Below are 19,964 nucleotides of genomic sequence, written 5' to 3' on the forward strand. Positions count from 1 at the left end.
GATACAAGGAGTTGGCGGTCTGCAACGTGGACGAGGGCCTTCATCTGACCATCTGGCCAGGCTGGCATCCTGACCTCAGACGTCCATCCTCCATAACTGTGAGAAATACATTTCTATTGTTTATAAGTCACTCAGTCTGTGGTACTTTTTAATTGCAGCCCAAATGGACTAAGATACTCACCATGGTAGGAGACTAGACACGCTGCACCAATTTTCATTCCAGGGAAATTGGTTAGCAGATACTTTAAAACTCCAGGCTACCTCATCAACAGTAACCTTACCGTTAACCATAAACAGTACTCTGCCTCCACATGACACCAGGATAGAGACCAGGGATGATGGCTGTTGAATCAGTTTTGGCATAACTGGGCCTGGAAACATGCCACATATCAACGCTCTGCACAGTTCACTGTGTAGCAATCAGGCATGTAGGCTCTGAGATTGGGAATGGGGATGGGGAGGATAGACTGGCCATCATTCACAACATAGCATCCTGCCTAGCCTGGGGCTCCAGTCTCTCTCAACTTCTTAGTGGGGAGAGAATATGGAACTGAATGTGAATGTGATTCATGCTGACAGTCAGTTTGCAGTCTCCTGATCCAGGGTGAGGATACACCCCTGACAAGCAATGCCAGGGCTCTTTGTCTGTGTTTCTAGAAACCTATGTCTATTTCCCCAGCAGCAGGGGTCCCAACATCCTAGGCAGAGTGTCAGGGAAGGTCTGTGTCAGGGCCTATGGAGGGAGGAGGCAGTCTGGGCTTGAGATCTGTGAACAACTATGACAGCCGTAACTGTAGCAGAGGCACAGCAAGGATCAGCCGTTCTCTTCAGACACCAGATGGCCACTGACCAAAAAAGGGAAGGACAAGTCCTCACAAGGCTCCTCATGGCCCCTTAGTGCCAATCTCCAGCTGTCCAGGAGGAACTAAGGAATGGGGAGAGGCAGTCAGCTGGGGGAAAGGTGGGCTGTAGCCCAGGTACCACGGCTGGGACGAGAGCCAGGCCCTCCCTGCTCCGATCTGCTCACAGCCTTGCTTCTCACAGCTGACAGTGCCCCACGGCCAGGCAAACAGGCCCCAATAAGCTTCTTGCTATTCCCTCCATGCCCTTTTACTCCAATGTGCCTTGCAGCTCTCCTATACCCGTCAAGCTGCTTATTACTGTTAGTTTTTTGTTTACACTGATCTGTCTGGAATGACTCTCCCTTTGCGCTCTCCAGCCTTTTCACCTAACTTTTCCTCATCCTTTAAATTACACCTCAGACATCGCCAGTGCTGGGAGCCTTTCTAGACAAGCTCCTCCTGGCCCTAATCCCAGCCGAGTAGCAGCCTATTGATCCCATAGTGTCTTGATCTCCTTGTATCACTGCATAGACTACAGTCTATTAAAAGAATCTGTTTGTCTCCCCCCACTGTACTATGGGCTCCCAAAGAATGATTCTTATTTATCTTTGGAGCCCCGGGGCCCAGTTCTGTATCTAACGTGGGATAGATATCAGTTAATTTTTGTTAAATTGAAGAGCCTTCCCACAACCTCAGTAGTCCAGGGCTTTTGAAATTGAGAGGAAATAAGTAACCTCTTCCTGCCTTCCTGGTACATATGGCTTCAGCAGCCTTTCCACTCTGGGTTTGTACATTCTTCCATCTTCCCACTTGGTACTACCATCTACTTACTTACCTGCCTTCCCCTCACCCCAATTCCCATCTTCTAAATCAACTTAGGGCCAAAGCTTCTCTGCCTCACAGGTGAGAATGAGCCCACCCAAACTTAAAATTTCCATTGAGTTTTGTGACTCAAGTGGGAAGTAGGAGGTAGTGTGGTATAGTAGAGAGAATCAGCACTGGTGTCAGACAGACCTGGGTTTGAATCCCATCTCAGTTACCAGTTGTATGACCTAGGTGAATTCCTTCACTTCTCTGAGCCTCAGTTTTCCATGTATAAAACATAGAGACTAATGCCTTAGGTTGGGCTCCTCCAGAAGCAGACCTAATTTGAGTGCAAAAGGTTTAATTGGGAAGCAATCAGGCCAGGATTAGGATTAGGGCAATGCATGTGAAGTGCCTACAGCTATAAAATGTAGAGAATCCCTCTTAGGTTCACCTAAGTGTCAACGCTGCCTTTACATGAGCCCAAGAGTGAGGGCCCCTCACCCTAGTCCCAGCCCTGATCCAGGAAGCACTGACAGGGGAGTTGTAAGTAAGATAGGAAGGGAAGGGAGCCAATAGAGCATACATAATTAAGTTGCTGCTGGGAGCCACTGAGGCTCAATCCCACAGGGGAACTCTGGGAGACAGGTAGAATGCATCCACCTGAGGTGAGGAAGCTGGAGAATTTATCCTCCAACTTCCATCTTTTACTGGCTGATGGCTGCCTCAGGGGCCCTCACTCCCTGGCACTCCCAGCCTGTGCCACACACTAGCCTAGAGAAGTGCTAAGGCAGAGAGTTACAGGTTCTTGCAATAGGACCCTGCGGGTATGTAACAGAACAGTGAGTGCCCAGGGGAAATGGGCAAGGCACAGCCTCTGCTAGAGGGCTGTTATAAGGATGAAATGAAATAACACAACCACAGTGCCTAACACAGAAGTTACCTTCTCTTTCCCAATTTATCACAATAGCTTGTGAAGTTCTTGGAGCTTCCCAGCTATTCATGAGTTGACAACACCATCAGAACAGCTGCTTCCCATCTTTCGGAAGAAGCAAAACAAAAACAAGAAACAAAACCCAAAAACCCAGGGGTCCTAGGCAAGCTCTAAACACCCGAGCTTGCTGTGGAAGGCTGGTGCTTGATGGAACTAAGGTAGTCGAACTGTATCCTCTCACATCTGCTCTTCACCTCTCTCTGGCTTTTCCTCCTCTCACTGCAACACTACTTACGACATACAAAACTAGCATCACATTGAGTAACGACTGCTGCCATTCACTCACCTTCTATGAGATACTGTGCTTTTACCCACATTATCTTACTCCTTAGAACCCTGTAAGATTTTTCCCATTTTATAGAAGAGGAAACTAGGTCTCACAGAGGTTAACTTGTATCAGAAGCAGGGGTTCAGACTCAGGTTGATGTCATACTCTTTCCACTGACTTTGTCTTTTCACTGTCTTACTAAGGCCCCTCCCACAAAACCATTGGTATTGGGAGAATAAGACAAATGAGCAGCTTTTACCAAAGATAGAGGTGGGAGGGCCTGGGGAGATGGCTGTTTCCCCCTGACTCCACACTAGTTAATAAATAAGCTGACCAGTACTAGTCCTGCTGATCCACACCCTCCTCCAACAATTTGCCACTGATCCATCTTCTAGGGAGACTGCTCAATTTTAAGTTAGATAATTCACTTTCTAGAATCAGCCCTTTATCTTTTCTTATTTTCAGGCAGAGAGATAAACATACTATTCCCTGTTTATGGAACTTTACCTCTAATAAATTGTCATTTACTGAGAGAAAACTAGTGAGAGTTAAGCTGATGGGACAATTTATTTCTCGGAAGGAAAACAGGAAAATAATCAATACTAGAGTCAAAATACAGCATTTTCATTAGGACTGATGAGGCAGGGCACTGTGGTCTCACTTCCATGGACAAAAAGTGGTTTTATTTGTTACTCTGAACCTTTCTTTCCTCATCTGAAAATTGGGGAGGATAATATCTACCTCATAAGGTTGCTGTGAGGATTAAATGAAGCTACACACATTGCCTGAACCATAGCAATTGCTCAAAAAATAACAGCAATATTAATGTGATGCTGGCCACAATGTCAGTGCCATCCAACACCAAGACGTGGAAAGAATAGAGAGTGAGCCTGCCATCCTGCCTTTTTCTAACTCAAAGAGCTTGTGTGCAAAGGCAACTAGGCAGGAAACAATGCATTAAAGGCCTGTGCTGTGCCTTACATCTAGCTATCTCTGAACTCCTCAGTCTAACACACACTTCATGTTTGTTTTAAAATAAAGGAAAAGAAAATTTTGGACTTGGTAAGTCAGAAGTTAGGAGAGTGTGAGTGGTGCCCTGTTTATCTTGTCCCAGGATCCCTTCCTGGTCGGCAGCCACCTCATACCATCTCCCACTACACCTTCAAATCAACTTGGGCCAAAGCTAGCTTCCTCAACATCCTTGTTTGGTCATCTCCCTCAGGCAGTTGCTTCTGCCATTCAACATCCTCCCATCTTTGGAGTCTGCCTGTGCACTGAGGATAGACCACATCTCTGCTCTTCACTGGAAGCTCCTGGGTAATGTGGTCGAGAATGTGCACTCCTCTACTAATGAACTGAAACAGAAGTTATTTCCTGTTGCTGCTATGACCTCTGATGGCAAGAGAACCAATCTCAGTTTTAGCAGATGAATATGCAAGGCATCCCCACTGGTTAATCTAGGAAGAAAAAGTAATTCTATAGGAACTAATAACTGAGAGTTCACTTACAAACTCCTGGCAAGAGTTGTCAGACATATCCCTCAAAGGTCCTATGCTCTGGCTGAGAATTCTTAACTGGGTGAGGCAGCAAGATGAAATGACAAGTCACTGAATGTCAAGCACAGCAGAATAGAAGTAGAATTCAATGCCCTGGCATCTTCCAGAACGATGTCAGAGAAATTGTCAAAAGAGTAACCACACAGTGTTCAGAATTGTGCACTACACATTCTGTGAATATAGGCAATATGTCCTAGAGACCAGTAATGGAATTCATTCCGAAACATGTAATTTATGAGGCTGAGAACTAGCTCCATAATTAAAATATCCCTCCCCTAAGCTCAGAGAAAAAAAGGAAAATCTCCACCTTATTGAAATAAGATTTCATACAAACATAAATATATTTAAATTTTCTTTTTAACCGTAAGTGAATTCATACAGACTGTTATAAAACAGAATACTACACACAACTGTCTGTATAGCACATAGAAAGCACAAAAACCAGAACACTAAATGGGTGCTGGTGGTAGAAACTGCAGGGCCAAAACTTGCATAACAATGAACTGGAGACCACTAAGGCTTAATGAACATGGCCCACCCCTATTGCTAATGGTTTTGTCAACCTTTGGACCCTAGAAATTCAGGATTTCCTCCTTCTTCCTCTGCCTGCTTTGGTCCGTGTCCGGCTACTTGACCGGAGAGTAAGCTGCTTTTTAAAGTCCACTAAGCAATCTGTGGCTTCTGAAATAGAAACAAAAGACTTGATGGGAGACTCATTTAAGTCAAGACGTGCAGGGGAACTCTGCATCTCTCTGCTGCAACCTGCCTCTTCTACCCCTGGTGAAGGCACCCTAGAGAGAAGGAGAAAAAAATCAGAATTCAATATACACCTACTAATAAGCACTAAGTATGTGTACCAGGGGTATTTATATATACTATCAGTTCATGTAATCTTTGGAATAATCCAATCAGATAAGTACTATCATTTCCCTTTCACAGATGAGGACACTGGGTAAATCATATACCCAAAGCCACACAGTTGGGCAGTAAGGAAATGAGGATTCAGACCCAAATTCCCAAGCTGCTTGAATTTTAAGTCAGAAGACGAGGGTTGGGTGGGGATAGAGAGGCAAAGAGGACTAAGACAGCTTTTCCTCTGCTTGTTTTGACACCATGAATGAACTGAGGTAGTTATCCAATTCTCAGCCCAGATATATGGCAGGCACAGAGTTATACAGAGAGCAGTCACACAGTTCCACAGTTTTCTACTTCAACAGTTTGAATATCACACTATACACAGAACATAGGACCAGGGCTGTACTTTTCTAGAACTGCTGACAGCCACACTTCAATGCACACCCCAATTCACCTGAAGGCTCCTGTTTCTGAAAACTTGGTCTTTATCTCTGCATCTGTGATAGGACAGAAAAAGTAATAATGTTGTTAGTGGTGTTGTAATCGTAATACTTTTCACTGATCGTGTGCTTCCTATGTCCTGGGCACTGCTCTTCATCAGGCTTATCCAGGTAGCTCAGATCCCCAATCCCCAGACCAATGGAATATGAGCATTAGCATCCAACCGGCTTACCTGCAAAAGTACAGAGGTGAACACTTTTGAATGAATAACCACTGAATAAATCTACTTCAAATCTGGACTTGAGGAACAAGGAGTTGCCAAGGGAAATCTGCTACCTGAAGAGATTCACAACCTGCTGACCTAAAGGCAGCAGGCTATGGGGCTCAGAGAGGCTGCCTTTTTTTTTTTTTTTTTTTTTTTTTTTTTTTTTGCGGTACGCGGGCCTCTCACTGTTGTGGCCTCTCCCGTTGCGGAGCACAGGCTCCAGACGCAGAGACTCAGCGGCCATGGCTCACGGGCCCAGCCGCTTCGCGGCATGTGGGATCTTCCCGGACTGGGGCACGAACTCGTGTCCCCTGCATCGGCAGGCAGACTCTCAATCACTGCGCCACCAGGGAAGCCTGAGGCTGCCTTTTTATAGTCATCAGAAGGCACAACAGATTTGCTTGTTGGGAATGAACTATTAGAACTAGATGGGAAGCAAATCTCACCAGACCTAAGCAAAAGTTCCTCTTCCACCTACACTTAGTATATTTTAACAATAGCGACTATTAACAACAACAGTAATAACAGCAGCTAACATTTATCAACAGCCTACTTACGTCAGGGAATAATATGTGTGGAGCTTTACTAGATATAATCCTTTCAATCTATGAAGCTGGTATTACTAACTCCATGCAATGCTCTTAAACAATCCACTCTACTCCTCCTTAAATATTAGGCACAAAGACAGGTTGAGACACTATGCTAAAGGTAACATGAATGATGCACAAAACATTAGGAGAGGACAGTAATGACTAGTTTTCAATGCCTATTCCTTTAGGAGGTACTTAGGGCTTGTACCACATTCCCCTCTGATTTGGAAATGTTTTTTCCCCAGTTCAAAAGGCAAGTAGAAAGTTCAAGCTTTTTAGAGGCTGAAACAAAACACATGATAAATAAGACAGAGTATTTCATCTTCCTTAGGGAGAGATGACCTAGACCAAGTCTCAAAGGCTGGCTGACTGGGTCAAATGTGCACCCACAGAACTCTAGCAAAAAGTCAGGGGAGTTGATAGTGGCTATTTTTACTAGAAGGCCTCAGACAGAAGCTCAGAAAACTGGTCCTGGTATCCTCACCTGTGGTCTTGTACTCAGACTGTTCCAAGAGACTGAGGAGTCGGCCTTCATTGAAGCCTTTTTCCTGTGACAGAGAAAAATAGATGAAAGGGTTACACAGAGAGTCTAAAATACAACTTCCTTAGCCCAGATCACACCTATCTCCAGGAGAGAAGAGGTGTAGGGGCACAGCTGTAGGAAAATCTTTTGCTTTCTAATAAACGAGGGTACACAGTAAAAAAAAGCAAATATGATTAAAAGAATACGTCTTTATGCCAAGAATATATCTAAGAATGGATACCAGAGTCAAGGCAAATTATTCCACCAAGATAGTATTAGAGAACAGTAACCTTTGACCTATGATAGATTTGGAGAGATTTAACATAGAAAATAACAGTTTCAAGTTAGCTTCTAGAGGCAGCGATGACAGAGAAAAAACTAGCTCTATGGTATAAGCACATACCCGTAAGCCCTAACTCCAAATTACCACCGAAACATCACCCCATTCATATAAGGAAAAGATAATTTCCCCTGATCCTTCATACTTTTCTTCATTTTTTTTTCATCATGACGGATAATGGCTTCTCCATCTTAGTGTTCAGTGACTGCTATGTCAGTAAGCCTAGGATATGGAGCTGCTGCTTTATCTTTGATCTCTAAGCCAAGACTTGCTCTTCCTGATCTCTAATCACAAAGCCCAGAAAGCACATCTTCCCAGTGACCAGGACCAGATCCTACAGTTTCCTAATAAGGCTAGGCACATGAGGTGTTCAACAGAGTTGACTGCATGTTCCTGGCAATGGGTATACAACTGGATATACTTTCTGGAAAGTAATCTGGCAGTATGTTTCAAGAGATTTTAAAATGTTTATACCCATTGCCCTAAGAGCTCCACTTCAGAAAATCTATTCTAAGGAAATAATCAGCAGCACAAAGACTGATTAATGTTTTAAACACAGCGTTAAAATACAGAAGAACTGGAAAACAATCTCAATGTCCAATAATATGAGAATGGTTAATTGACTGTGTGATACAAACATTAAGAGTAATTTAAAAAACAGTTTAAAAATAAACCCAGGGGGGCTTCCCTGGTGGCGCAGTGGTTGGGAGTCCGCCTGCTGATGCAGGGGACGCGGGTTCGTGCCCCGGTCCGGGAAGATCCCGCATGCCGCGGAGCGGCTGGACCCGTGAGCCATGGCCGCTGGGCCTGCGTGTCCGGAAATTGTGCTCTGTGACGGGGGAGGCCGCGACAGTGGGAGGCCCGCGTACCGCAAAAATAAATAAATAAATAAATAAAATAAACTCAGGAAGGTGTTTATGTTACAATTGTAAGTGTATATATACATATGCACATACAAGTATACGTATGTACACATATGTGTATATGTAACATATATAATATGGTGTCAATTATGTTAAAATGCATTAAAAAAAGACTAGAAAAAAATAGGCCAAAATACTAGAAGATGTCATCTTTGAGTAACTAACTTATGGATGATAATTTCCCTATTCTTCATACTTTTTTTTGAACTGCCCATATTTTCTACAATGAGTATGTATTACTTTTTAATTAAAAGAAAAAATAATTTAAAAAAGCACAAATCCTGTTTCAAGATAAACAGAAGAAGAAGGAAGGAGGGAGGAAAAAAGCCCCGAACAAAACTGTGGAGGGTTAGGTAACCTTTCCTAAAACACTCCACACATACCTTTGGGTTCCTCAGCCGTTGTGGACGCTTCCCCTCCACAGCTGAGCATACTCTATCACTCTCTTCAGGCCCATCTCCTTGGCCACCTCTTGCAAGCTGGAGACAGGACTCTACATGACACTGATACTCTCTGAATGGGACCAGGGATTTACAGAGATAACACTTCTCATTCCTAGCCAATCAGAAGAAAGAGAGAAAAGGCAGTTTTAAGATTTGCTTTTGCCTCTGTGCTCCTAGATACGTCTCAAATTGTGTTTTTATGTCAAAGTTATTCCGTGAAGAAGACATGTCAACCAAAGCATATTCACTCAGCAGGATCGCCAATAAAACGAACCCAATGCCAATCAAAAGGACTGAGTGATTAGTGGTTTTCCCTGGCTGTTTCTCTTACCCTGCTGTTGTGGCGGTGGGATGATAATGAAATCAGCTCTTCTAACTATCTCAAACAATGCTAATTGCTCTCCAGACTTCAGTCAAACTCTTCTCAAATTAAGTGTAATCGTCTTCTTCAAAGCGAAGTTAAAATTTAGACAGAAAAGGGAACACCAAGAGCATTAAGTCAAAATGACATTTTTACCACGGTAGATGAACTTGTCTGATTAGTATATCAAGTCTGTCTAATATGCTGACTTCCTTAATTCTACAACCTGCAACATCCACTAGGAACTTACTAAAACCATGTGGTTCTGCCAGAGGCTTTTGCATAACTTCATATATACAGTTATTTTTATCTTTTTATAATCGTAAAGTTTGTGGAAAGAGAGGAAATTGTGTCCCTGAGGTAAGGCTTATTAGGCATCAGTAAAAATGGAATCACTGGAGACAAAGGAAAAAAATGAACATTTATAAAGTATTTTCTCTGTGGTGAGAACTGGTACAAGGCCCTTTAAACACAATTTCTCAATTAATTGGTGGGCCCTATTAGGAAGGTACTATTCTCCTCAAAGTCCTATAGCTAATAACTGTCAGAAGCCAGGTCTGCCTGACTCATAAAATCATCTTAGTTTTAAGAAGCTAAAGAAAACTTTCCAAAGCTCCTCCTTCTGGCCATTGCTATTCGGTTACTACAGAAAGATTTAGATTGCCTTTAAGGAAAAATTTCTCTGGGGGGGGTCTTTAAAATAGGAGAAATAAGTCCCTCAAGTAATTAATCATTAGAGAGAATACAAGTAAAACTCTGACTTATGAGAAAAGCTAGACTAGTGTACCTTTCAAGGTTTATTAATTAATGTAAAAAGCATTTATTAACCCCCTACTACATGAGGGACAGCAGCACTGTAAAAGCAGCGGAAGTTTTTGAGTCAGGTAGACTTTGCCAGTTCTGGCCACATGATCTTAACCAGTTATGTATACTTTCTCTTCAGTTTCTCTATCTGTTTCTAAAAAAGAAAGAATACTACCGTATCAGCTATTGTGATAGTTACAAAGTAAATAAACCACCCAGCACAGTGGCTGCACACAACATGAAGAGCTCAACAAACAGGTAGTATCGTTACTGCTGTCTCACACACATTTTATTAGATGCCGGGGATATAAACATGAATGAAGGCAAGTATCTGCCTTCAAGTAACTCACAGACTAGCCACGGAGACAGAAATGTCAAAAACGAAAGGAAAAAAATTACTGCAATAGTGTGATGAATACAGTCCTAGAAAAAGGACTGCATGACAGCAGGATGCGAAAAGGAGCAAGTGGAGCTCTGCTCACTGGATTAGGGAAGGCAGCCATGAAATTTAGGGTCTAAGATAAGATGTGTGTTTCAAAGATAAATGTTTCTAATGACTAACTGCTCTAATGTATTGTTGGTGATGTCTTTACTTTCAGCAGGCAGCACTTATACCTGACCCACCCCTTGCCCCTGCCTCCCTTTGCAATGAATGTGCTTCCTCAGTCAAGCTGCAACCCACAACCCAAGGAAGTCTCCAATATTGCCCAACTTCTTGCAACTCAACTTCTGTACCATTACATTGCAAAATAGCTCACTGTTTCCCCAAAGCACCAAACACCAATATGCAAATTCAAAGAAAACAGAAAGCTAAGAGCAATGTGGAAGTGGACTGGGTGGCAGAGTCTTTTCAGAGTAACCAAAAGGGATACAGAGGCCACCCACCTATGCTGACATAAACTGGGAATACGAAAAAGAAATACAGGCATTAAAGCAACAAAGTGATTGCCAGGCCAAAGAAACCCAGGGTAAGAAAGAAATTGGTCTCTTATTTGGTCTAAGTGATGGTATGTGTTAATAAGCAAGAGCTCCGTAAACACAGTATACCTACTTACTTGTCAATGTCTAGGGAAATCTGAGCAGCTGTTCCACTGTCACTCTTGCTCTTTCTCTTAGCCTCTTTTTGTCTCCGAGTCAACACTTGCAACAAAAAAAAGAAGAAACAAAACAAAAAAAAGAAGAAACAAAACAAAAAAAGAAAAACTGTTAGTTGGCAGTAGACTCTAAATATAAAAGATAAAATGTACTCGAAGAAGAAAAGTTTAAAATCTTATTCCACTGGGAGAGGTGACTGTCTGGGAAACCTCTGCGTTTCTAGTACAGAGAATATTACTTGCATAATATGGACTGAAACTGCCAGCAGCAAGATATTCCCATATTTGCTAATGAGATCTATTTTTCCTCTACTTGCCGTTAGATCTAAAGATCTAGTCCACACCAAGAAAGGTTTTTGTGTACTATCCTAACTTGCAGCACTAGGGGGAAGGATTTATACTTTCCCATTGAAAACTCTGTCTTTGTGACACATATACTCCAATAAGATGCTTTATGATATATAGCAATGACAGCTACATCTGAGTGCCCACATTAGCTCCAATCTTTACAAAACTCTGAAAAGTGTTCCATTTACAAGTGAGAAAATGAGAGCTCAGAACAGTTAACACAACCACTCTTTTCCACTACACTAGGACCACCTCCTAATTCTAGTGGGTATATACAACTTTAGTCCAAGTGGCATACAAATACTTTTCTCGTAGCAAAAGGTGTCTGTTTATAAAATCATACTCTATTAAAGGGTCTTGGAAGTTAATTAACCAACTGTTTTCCAGTCTTCATTCCTTGGAGTTAACAAGAAGAACTGTGACCATCTCACTTCAAATATTGCCTTTTTCCCTCCTGACACTTGACATCCCCATGACAGATAATTTAGAAAGCTTATCAGTTCACAAAATAATTTAGGTTGTGAAGCATTTACCTAGACCAGGGGTTAGCAAAATTTTTCTGTACAGGACCAGGCAGTAAATACTTCAGGCTTGGAAGGCGATATGTCATATCACCTTAACTGTCATAACTACTCAACTCTGCATTATAGCAGGAAGGCAGCCATAGACAAAATTATAAATAACCGGGTGTGGTATGTTCCAATAAAACTTTATAAAATCAGATGTCTGACTACATTTGACTCCTGGCTGGCCATAGTTTACCTATCCTTCTAGTCCAACCTCCCACTCATACAAATGCCTCTATAAGCATCCCTGACAAGTGATTATACAGTCTCAACTATATCCATTCACTGAGGAGAATTCACTTCCTCCTAGGGAAACCCATTCTACTGCTACACAACAATTCTGGCTTAATCTGCATTTACTGGGGGCTGTATGAATAAGTTTACCCCCTTTTCCACAAGTCAGCTCTTTGAACACTTAACAAGCTGCATTACAGTCTTGGTTTTACTCAGTTGTCTGACCCACTAAAATGTAACCACCTTCAAAACACGTACTATATCTAGTCATTAAGCCAATCACTAATAAGACTTGGACTGCAGAATCTTTGAGGGCCTAAGGTAGCTCTAAACCTTTCAATGATCCTCTGGAGACTGGTATTATTATTCTGCCCTATTTTAAACGTATGAAAACAAACTCAAAGGAATTGACTTTGCCAAGCTATCACAACTAGTAAGAAGAACCCAGGACAGAGTCTAGATCTGTCTGATTCCTATATCCATGTTTTACCTTCCTAGTTAACCTCCTCTACATACACCCTAATTTGTCAGTCTTTTATATAAGTGTGGCACCCCAAAATGGACCCAATATTCCAACAAGCAGTCTGACCAGTAAAGAGAACACAAGAACCACAAGCTGCTTTGCTGGACTCATATTCCACTAATTCAGCCAAGGCTGTGTTTACTTTATTGACAACCCTGGTATTCTACAGGCTTAAATTGAGCGTAAAGGCAATTAAGATCTATCCCCTATCCTCCCAAACCATCTTCAAAAATGTCATCAAGACAGGTCTCCTAATTCTTTACTTGGGTAACTAAGTTGTTGGGTATGTTTCCCTTTTAACAGGACTTTATATTTATCCCTATTCTTTTCAGTTGAACATTCCAGTCAGTTGAGATCTGAAGTCTTGATTCTGTCATCTGATGTTATTAGCTCTCTCTTCCAGCTTTGTGTCATCTGCATATATGACAAGCATGCTTTCTACATGTTCATCCAAGTCACTGGGGAAAAATGACTGTTAATGGTACGGCCAAGGACACAGAAAACTGTGGCATGTTACCAGAGAAGCCTGTCTTCCCCTAGTCCAAACTTCCTTTAAATACTTAATCAAGCAAATATTTATTGATAATCTTCAATGTGTGAGTTTGGGGAGATATAGGAAATTATGAGGCATGGTTCTTGCTCTTAAGGAGCTTACAATTTACTAAGGGAGACAGCACATACATTCAAATAACTATAATACAAGGTGTAAAGAGATACATATAATAAAACATGATCATACACAGAAGCAACTATTAATAATGTCTTATCTCTAGGGAGGATGACAGGGACACCTGGGGACTGGAAGAGGAGGCAGGCATATTTTTCACTATATAGTTTTCTGTACTATTGAATTAAAAATTAAAAGGGCGGGCTTCCCTGGTGGCGCAGTGGTTGAGAGTCCGCCTGCCGATGCAGGGGACACGGGTTCGTGCCCCGGTCCAGGAAGATCTCACATGCCGTGGAGCGGCTGGGACCATGAGCCATGGCTGCTGAGCCTGCGCGTCTGCAGCCTGTGCTCCGCAATGGGAGAGGCCACAACAGTGAGAGGCCCCCGTATCACAAAAAAAAAAAAGGAAAAAAAAAATTAAAAGGGCTAGTATTTACCTGAAGAAAATAAAAACGCTAATTCAAAAAGATATATGCACCACAAGTTCATTGCAGCATTATTTACAACAGCCAAGACATGGAAGCAACCTAAGTATCCATCAACAGATGAATGGATAAAGAAGAGGTGATACACACACACACACACACACACACACACACACACACACAATGGAATATTACTCAGGCATGAAAAAAAGAAATCTTGCCATTTGCAACAACACAGAGGGTATTATACAAAGTGAAATAAGTCAGACAAAGACAAATACTATATGGTTTCACTTATATGTGGAATATAAAAAGCGAAACAAATGAACAAACATAACAAAACAGAAACAGAGTTGTAAATACAGAGAACAAACAGGTAGTTGCTAGGGAGGTGGGGGGTGGCAGCTGTGGGGGGAGGAGAGAGATAGGTGAAGGAGATTAAGAAGCACAAACTTCCAGTTAAAAAATAAATGAATCACGGGTATGAAAAAAAATAATTCAAAGGGAGAAAAAGAGATCAGGATACAGCAAGGTCTTAGGCACAAGTTAGAGTAGATGATCTATTTCTAAGGTTCCCTCCAACCCAGAGATTTTATAAATACAAATAAAGTACTGCAGGAGAAAAACATCCTGGACACAGTTGTATAACCACCTTCAAAATCCACCTCCTATTCTATCAGCCAGCCCACATTTCTCCATCTTATGTACAAGGACTTTATGAGAGATTTTATCAAGTGCCTTGCTGAAATCAATTCTTAAAATGTTTGCATCTCTGATTACAGAAACCTCTAAGAGTTGTTTTTTTTCCCCCTCTCTCTCTCTTTCTATTTATTACCCATCTTGACTATCAAGTATTTTTCCCAAAAGAAATACTTGGAAACCACTCCACAGACAGAGCTGGAAAAGGAATTAATTGCTTATAGCACTTTATATATACCTCTGCACCTAGCACATTTCTGTTATTTGTTTATATCTCAGTCTCCTTTCTACATCACACAACCTTCTGAATTCAGAGATTCTGGGTTTTGTCTTGATCTCTTCACCATCCCCAGCAGAGTCTAGCATAGATTAGATGCTAATAAATACTTGTCAATTTAAATCATAGCAATGGATTCACAGGAAAAAGGGGCTCTTGTTTTATGAGAACCTTCTCTGTGCCAGGGACTTAAAAAACATAATCTCTAATCCTCTGCTGCAGGCAGAGAATTTAGTATGAAACTTAAATCCAAAAACTTAGTTGCTGGTGACAACAGCCAAAGATTTAAAAAGGGAACAATGGAGTCTGAAGACAACTAACAGGAAAGCAACTACCTGGGCAAGGTATGCAAAACAGAAAGGAGGAACATCACTGAGAGCTGAGAGAGCCACCTATAAACCTACGACCATTAACTCAGGCCTTTATATACCACTGGATGGAAAACGCCCTAAGGAACTGCGCTTGGGACTGTTAAGATACAAAGCAGCAGTGGCACACAGTGGAATAATGTGCGCCAACTTTAGAGTTGGACAAAATGGTCTCCAAGCTAGGACTCGACTAGCTGTGTTCCCTTAGGCAAGCTAATTAAGCTGAGTATCAGGGGACTTACCCACAAAATGACATGATAACAGCATCTATCTTCATGGGTTTTGGTAAGGATCACATCAAACAATCCAAATAAGTTGTAAGAGTGTTCAGCCCACAGAAAGCACTCAGATTATCATTAGTTGTTTATTATTATATAATTCTCATTATTAGTCTTCCAAATTTATTTCTTAGTCTTAGCCAAAGATTTAAGCCCATCTTTAGAACACACCTACCAGCCTGTCTATAATTTGCGTTAGGTCTTAGTCTTAAGTGGTTCCCATTCTAATTTGTACAAACAAAACGAAGAAGTAAATAACCAAAGCATTACAGAACAATTACCAATACTATGTAAACATCAGCACACTTATTTCCAAAACCCTAAGTAGACAAGCAATCAAAAATAAAAACATATGGCCTTGAACTGTAAACAGTGAAGACAATGGCTCCCTGAGTTAAGTGAAAATTATATATACAAAGAAGAGAGATTTGGCAGCATGACAGTGGCTACTCTCACTCTGTCTCCCTCAACCTCAAAACCACATCAGCAGAAAATAATGGGAGGCCACAGAGCTGTTTACGTTCCTGCTAAGACCGCCAATCCTCCAGCTTAGCACTTTCTCAGTGGGATGTTAGAGGAAAAAGGGAAGGCCTGCTCCACCTGCATGTTGCCTGCCTCAATGCTGCCAGCCTTCCCTACGAGAGTAGTCCCAACAAAAAGGCTATCAATAGAACTAACCATTATCTACCATTCTGAGACATGTGGCTATTTAAATTTAAAACTTAGTAGAAACAAAAAAATCCACAATTAGAATTAAATGTAATTTATTTATTTTTCATTTTTTAAATAAATTTATTTTATTTATTTTATTCTTGGCTGCACTGGATCTTCATTGCTGCACGCGGGCTTTTTCTACTTGTGGTGAGAGGGGGCTACTCTTCATTGCGGTGCACAGGCTTCTCACTGCGGTAGTTTCTCTTGTTGTGGAGCATGGGCTCTAGGTGCACAGGCTTCAGTAGTTGTGGCTCACGGGTTCTATAGTGCAGACTCAGTAGTTGTGGCGCACAGGCTTAGGTGCTCCGTGGCATGTGGGATCTTCCCGGACCAGGGCTCGAACCCGTGTCCCCTGCATTGGCAGGTGGATTCTTAACCACTGCACCACCAGGGAAGCCCCCTAAATGTAATTTAAAATCCAGCTCTTCGGGCCTCCCTGGTGGCGCAAGTGGTTGAGAGTCCGCCTGCCGATGCAGGGGATACGGGTTCGTGCCCCGGTCTGGGAGGATCCCATATGCCGCGGAGCGGCTGGGCCCGTGAGCCATGGCCGCTGAGCCTGCGCGTCCGGAGCCTGCACGTCCGGAGCCTGTGCTCCGCAATGGGGGAGGCCACAACAGTGAGAGGCCCGCATACCGCAAAAAAAAAAAAAAAAAAAAAAAAAATCCAGCTCTTCATCACATGAATTATACATTTCAAGCGTTCAATAGCCACATGTGACTACTGGCTACCACGTTTGAGTCTACTAATAAAGAACATTTCTGTCACTGCAGACAGTTCCACTGACTAGCACTGCGGAGATAAACAGGACTAATTCTATCTTGCCTTAAATCTGTTTACCTTGGACACCTCCAAGAAATTCAAGCTTCCCATAGCTTCTCTTATCACCTAGATTCTCATCCCACAACTCTAATCTGTCATCTGGGGGCACTTTTCTAATATGACTCAGTCTACCACTCCTGCTCTCAAAATGGCTCTGCCCTCTGGAATTAGGGTCAGTGATCAAAAAAGTCCTCGACATTCTTAACCCTCTCTGTGGAAGTTCTCTTCATCTTGCTCGAACTGAAAGATGGCTGTCCTCTGAGCGTACTGCTTCTCCTTGTACCTTCTCAGGTACTGGCTGTTTCTTCTTCCTTACAACACAATACCACTGACCTGGAGGTGGGGTAAATATCCTCTTACTCTTTGTTGTTGCTTCCAGACTACTGGAAAACCTGGTTTGAAGCACAAACCATTCTGCTGCGCCTGCCACTCCACCTTGAAGAAGTCGTCTACTATCCTCCTGGTCACCCACCCCACCCCCCTTTCCTGGCCATTCGTTGAAAATTTTAACATATCACTTGCTGTCTTTCTTTTTGCCAGTCTTGCCATCATTCTTGGTGATTTCAATATGTACATATTAGACTGAAGAATATGAAAGTTGCAGTTTCTGTAGTTCAACCTAAGCTGTGATTCATTCAGTATCTGTCCTCTCACTTCCTTTACCTTTTTGCTATCAGCTCCCATGGATCATACCATCTCAGCCTTTCTCAAGTGGGATTTCTGAGAGAGAAGTAAGCCTAATGTCCTCAGGCATCCATTGTATATTAACCTCTGTCCTCTGCATCTAGAATAGTACCAACCAGTTATGTACCATCCTTGGGAGAAGGAAAACATTCGGTTCATTTTCTGTGTTCTGTGGTTCCAGCGAGGAACCCTGACTGAGCCTGTCAGTAATAATCATGCCACTTCCAAGATCACCACCACCTATCTTTTCCACCTCACTCCTTCTAATACCCTAACTCCAATAATCCTTCAGTCCCACTAGGATGTCTAATTCCAGGCTATCACCTTTTCACTGTCCATCATCCTGTCATGTCCTCACTTTCCTTCTTACCTTAGATCTCATGGTTATTCTACCAACCATTACCCTGAATATTTTCTCAACTTATTTCTAATTTCTATTGTACTCCCTAGCAAAACCCAATTTTGGTTAAATCCAATTCTCCACCTATTATGTGTCCCTACCTAAGCAGCCAATAGTGCTGACAGTGCTCACAATATATTTAAGATCAAAAACCTCAAGCGGCTCCTCAATACAGCCTAGCAATCCTAGTATGTCTCCATAGTCAGTTTATTGTTCTACTCTCCCAGAGATTGTTTCACATCTTCTCTGCTATCTTCAAACTTTCAATATCCATCCTGACTCTGCCGTCACTATTCTTTTTTGTTTCAATATAATACCTTTATTGAGATAAAGTTACATATTATATAATTCACTGAATTACAGTTCATGGCTCTTAGTTTATTCTTAGTATATTCACAGAGTTGTGCAACTATCACCACTACCAATTTTATAACATTTTCATTAACTAAAAGAGAAACAGGTTCCCATTAGCAGTCATTCTCCTTTCCCCCTCCAGGATCCCAGCCCTAGGTAACCACTAATCTGCTTTCTGTCTCTATGTATTTGCCTATTCTGGGCGTGTCTTATAAATGGAATCATGCAATATGTGGGCTTCTGTGACTGACTTCTTTCACTTAACATGTTTTCATCTATATCGTAGCATGTAACAGTACTTCGTTCCTTTTTTTCTCATAGCAGCTGCACCATTTTACATTCCCACCAACAGTGTACCCGGGTTCCAATTTCTCCACATTTTTACCAACATTATTTTCATTTTTTAAATAGCCATTCTAGTGGGGATGAAGTAGTATCTCATAGTTTTGACTCACATTTCCTTAATGATTAACTGTGTTGATCATCTTTTCATGTGCTTGCTGGCAATTTGTATATATTCTTAGAGAAAATGTCTATGCAAGTGTTTTGTTTTAACTGAGTCCTTTTTGTTGTTGAGTGGTAAGAATTTTGTATATGTTCTGAAATCTAGACTTTTATCAGATATATGATTTATAAATATTTTCTCCCATTCTGTAGGTTTTCTTTTCACTTTCTTGATAGTGTTCTTTGATGCACAACAGTTTAAATTTTGATGGAGTCCAATTTATCTATTTTTTTCTTTTGTTGCTTGTGCTTTTGGTGTCATATCTAAGAATCCACTGCCAAATCTAAGGTCATGAAAATTTACCCCTAGGGACTTCCCTGGCGGTCCAGCAGTTAATACTCTCTGCTCCCAATGCAGGGGATGCAGGTTCGATCTCGGGTCAGAAAACTAAGATCCCACATGCCGCACGGTGTGGCCAAATAAATAAATAAAATTCACAAAGGAATTGTTAAAAAAAAAAATTACCCCTAAGAGAGTTTTATAGTTTTAGTACTTACATTTAGGTCTTCAATACATTTTTTGTATATGGTGTGAGGCAGGTGTTCAATTTCTTCTTTTGCATGTGGATATTAAGTGGTCCCAGCACCATTTCTTGAAAAGACATATTTTCCCCCACTGAACTGTAACTGCTAAGTGGGCTTAGGCAGAAACCTAAGTCAAAGTTGCCTTTATTCATCCTGACCCTCAGTCACAAAGTTTGAGTGATTCTTTCACCAGAAGATTCTCAAATCTGTCCACTCCTATGACACTGCTTCATTACTTGTCTCCTTATTTCTAATCTCAATCCCTCTAGTTTGTCTACCATACTGATCCAAAAATAACTTAGGCCCACCATTACCAGCTGGCAGTAGCCAGGAAGCCTTCCCTGATCCAAGAAGGCCCCAATCTCTACATCTGAACAGGACCCTACATGCATACATCACAGTATTTCTCACACAACATTTTAATTATTGCTTTACCTATTTATTTCCCCCAGCATACAGTTTCTTAATCACTTCAG

At 41.7% G+C, this 19,964-nt stretch overlaps 1 protein-coding gene across 2 annotated transcripts in view; it reads right to left on the minus strand.

The window, feature by feature from the left end:
• Window positions 1-3,471: 3,471 nt before the first annotated feature.
• The window catches only part of UIMC1 (ubiquitin interaction motif containing 1), a 186,533-nt gene continuing 170,040 nt past the window's right edge, over window positions 3,472-19,964 (minus strand). For both annotated transcript variants that reach the window (XM_060094860.1, XM_060094861.1), the window contains 5 exons: window positions 11,065-11,149; window positions 8,785-8,956; window positions 7,100-7,163; window positions 5,774-5,816; window positions 3,472-5,255 (listed from right to left, as the gene is read on the minus strand). In XM_060094860.1, the coding sequence (XP_059950843.1) occupies window positions 5,045-5,255; window positions 5,774-5,816; window positions 7,100-7,163; window positions 8,785-8,956; window positions 11,065-11,149 (575 nt within the window). In that variant the 3' untranslated portion in view covers window positions 3,472-5,044. The remainder of the gene's footprint in view (window positions 5,256-5,773; window positions 5,817-7,099; window positions 7,164-8,784; window positions 8,957-11,064; window positions 11,150-19,964) is intronic.

This window comes from Mesoplodon densirostris, chromosome 3 (genome assembly GCF_025265405.1).
Source record: "Mesoplodon densirostris isolate mMesDen1 chromosome 3, mMesDen1 primary haplotype, whole genome shotgun sequence".
Lineage (NCBI taxonomy): Eukaryota > Metazoa > Chordata > Mammalia > Artiodactyla > Ziphiidae > Mesoplodon > Mesoplodon densirostris.